This window comes from Lottia gigantea (assembly GCF_000327385.1).
Source record: "Lottia gigantea unplaced genomic scaffold LOTGIsca_392, whole genome shotgun sequence".
Taxonomy (NCBI): domain Eukaryota; kingdom Metazoa; phylum Mollusca; class Gastropoda; family Lottiidae; genus Lottia; species Lottia gigantea.
The window spans coordinates 1-2,947 of NW_008709344.1; the positions used below are offsets into that span (position 1 = coordinate 1).

General features: G+C 31.0%; 1 protein-coding gene across 1 annotated transcript in view; it reads right to left on the minus strand.

Moving 5' to 3' along the window:
- Positions 1 to 110: 110 nt before the first annotated feature.
- LOTGIDRAFT_175770 (hypothetical protein) overlaps positions 111 to 2,947 on the minus strand; it is a gene marked incomplete at both ends in the record, with an annotated part of 8,806 nt that continues 5,969 nt past the window's right edge. The window contains 5 exons of the mRNA XM_009059525.1: positions 111 to 208; positions 428 to 570; positions 1,581 to 1,636; positions 1,890 to 2,024; positions 2,400 to 2,469. Coding sequence (XP_009057773.1) covers positions 111 to 208; positions 428 to 570; positions 1,581 to 1,636; positions 1,890 to 2,024; positions 2,400 to 2,469 — 502 coding nt within the window. The remainder of the gene's footprint in view (positions 209 to 427; positions 571 to 1,580; positions 1,637 to 1,889; positions 2,025 to 2,399; positions 2,470 to 2,947) is intronic.

A 2,947-nucleotide genomic window follows, 5' to 3' on the forward strand; every position in this document is an offset into this window, starting at 1 on the left:
TTTTCTGCGTCTTTCTAGCAATTCATCCAGGCCAAATATCTTAACGTCTATCTGATCGAACAAATGTCATTTTCTTTCTTTTATTTAATCAGGAGACCAATAAATCTATCCTAGATAATGTTATATGTCAAGCAATATTTCTCACAGAACGTTGGAGATTTGTTCGATTTCTGAGAGTTTTCTGAGAGTTTTCTGAGAGTTTTTTTAACTACGAGACATTCAGAAATCTTAAGAATCAGTGATAAATTTTTGGGGGCATTTCCTCAAGAAAATGATTTTCATCCATGGTGTTTAAAAGACTGTTAGAAATCTAGATAATTTTTAATGAGTTTTATAATAGTTACATATTTTGGGGAAGGTCCTCTAGAAAATAGCCCTGGACCATGTTAGAAAGTTAGTTAATTTAAAGAGAGTAGAAATGAATTACCTTTAGGTACCCCGACTGTTGTTCCCATTATAAAATCAGTATGAAAAGTTTGACAATACATTCTAATAAGTTGTTTGACTGAGGTGACTAGACCATCAACACTTTCTTCAAACTCTTCTATCACAGAACATCTTATTGCAGCACTGAAAATATAGTTTTCATACAAAATCAACATTTCAAAATCAAATCTGATAAATGGTTTATTATTCTGCGTTCGATACCTCTCTTGATTACCGTGTTCACAGGGTTAATGTTGTTAATTTCCATTCGATAGTAGGTTTTTTCGTATTTACTACTTTAGGAAGTCGTGAATATAGAGAAAATTTACGACACCCATTTTCACAATTTCTACGGCCTTCACCTTGACCTCATGGAAAAATGGCTAACATCATTTCGTCGTCCATCTTTAGTTACAAAGTCGTGAATATCGTCCGAACAGTCTCCAGTTTTGCGCATGATTTTCACACTCGAACGTAGCCTGAGTGCCCTCAGACAAAGTCCAAGTTATCTACATGCAACAAATATTCTCCATAGAAGAATATAAATTACAGAAAGTTTGACTATGTCAACTAGGTAATGATGATAATGATGACGTATGTCAACTAGGTAATGATGATAATGATGATGTATGTCAACTAGGTAATGATGATAATGATGATGTATGTCAACCAGGTAATGATGATAATGATGATGTATGTCAACTAGGTAATGATGATAATGATGATGTATGTCAACCAGGTAATGATGATAATGATGATGTATGTCAACTAGGTAATGATGATAATGATGATGTATGTCAACCAGGTAATGATGATAATGATGATGTATGTCAACTAGGTAATGATGATAATGATGATGTATGTCAACCAGGTAATGATGATAATGATGATGTATGTCAACTAGGTAATGATGATAATGATGATGTATGTCAACCAGGTAATGATGATAATGATGATGTATGTCAACTAGGTAATGATGATAATGATGATGTATGTCAACTAGGTAATGATGATAATGATGATGTATGTCAACTAGGTAATGATAATAATGATGATGTATGTCAACTAGGTAATGATAATAATGATGATGTATGTCAACTAGGTAATGATAATATATTATATATTTATTATATTAATACATAAAATTATCTTACTGAATAGCGTCTACTGTATCTCTATCTGTTGACTGACTCATTGGATCGTTCGGCTTCTACAAAAATAATATCAAACATCAATAACCATATTTTATAATGATACTATTTACAATTTTACTCGTAAAATTTTAGTGTTTCAATCATCTGATTGGTCAATCACTAAAATCTGTTTTAAATTTTGTTTTATTATCCAATCAGATAACTGTATTTCATCTGGATTTTATCTTCGTTAAGATTTCGAGAATAAGAAAATTGATCGTAAGCTTTTTTGATGAGTTGAGATTGAAGTTTCCAAAATGGCCAACTTACGTTTAACTGTGAAATAATACTGTTCAGTCTGTCGATAGCTTTGGTTATTTCAGTGGTTTCTATTTTAGCTAAGATAGCACATAGTGCTTTAACAGATTGATGTAACGCTTTACAGTTTACATTCTTTGTCTGACCCTGGAAATAGAATTAACAAAAAAATTCAGACATATTAGATCATCTTTCCAAATATATATGGGGTTTAGCAATGGGAAAATGGCACAAACAAAATAATTAATAATTAATAATTAAAGAATTTTAACACAATTTAGATGTGTCATAATCAGATGAAATGAAGGAAAATGGTATTTAAAATGCAGAAAGTGTTCAAAAACATTACTGTATTTTTTAGTGTCTGGGTAAATGTCAGCAAGTTTTCTAGCAAGGTTTGTCGAATAAAAAATGCAAAAAAATCATTGCTTTCAATTATGGACCTCCTACCTATAAAGTCATTGCTTTCAATTATGGACCTCCTACCTGTAAAGTCATTGCTTTCAATTATGGACCTCCTACCTGTAAAGTCTGATCTCTGAGTTTCTCTATTTCTGTATAAAATGTCTCCATCAAAATATCTAAAGATTCTCTGAAAAAAATATTAAAATCTTTATTCCATGTTATAAAACAAAAATAACGAAAAATTAATCAATTTACACCAGTGTCAAAATGTGACCACGCTTTCACAGAACACAAAGGTAAATATAAACACTGCAAAGCAAAGTTACAAGAGTCTCTGAGTAACATCAGTATTAGACAGACCTCCCAGAACCTTCAGATAATGTCACTGGAAATTGGTTTCAGAAGGCAACTATAATAAACATCTCTAAATAAACTGTCTCTAACGTATACAAAAGTTTGACAGACTCCCCAAACCTCTCCAACTTCATTCATTAATGAAGTTAGTCCACTCTAAGAATAAGAATAAGAATAAGAATAAGCCTGTATTATAAAATATATTATTTAAATTCTTACTTAGAAACAGCTTCATCATCTGTTTTAATATATTCTTTAGGAAAATACAACATCTGTACATCATCATCTACCTAAATAAATTAGACCAATAT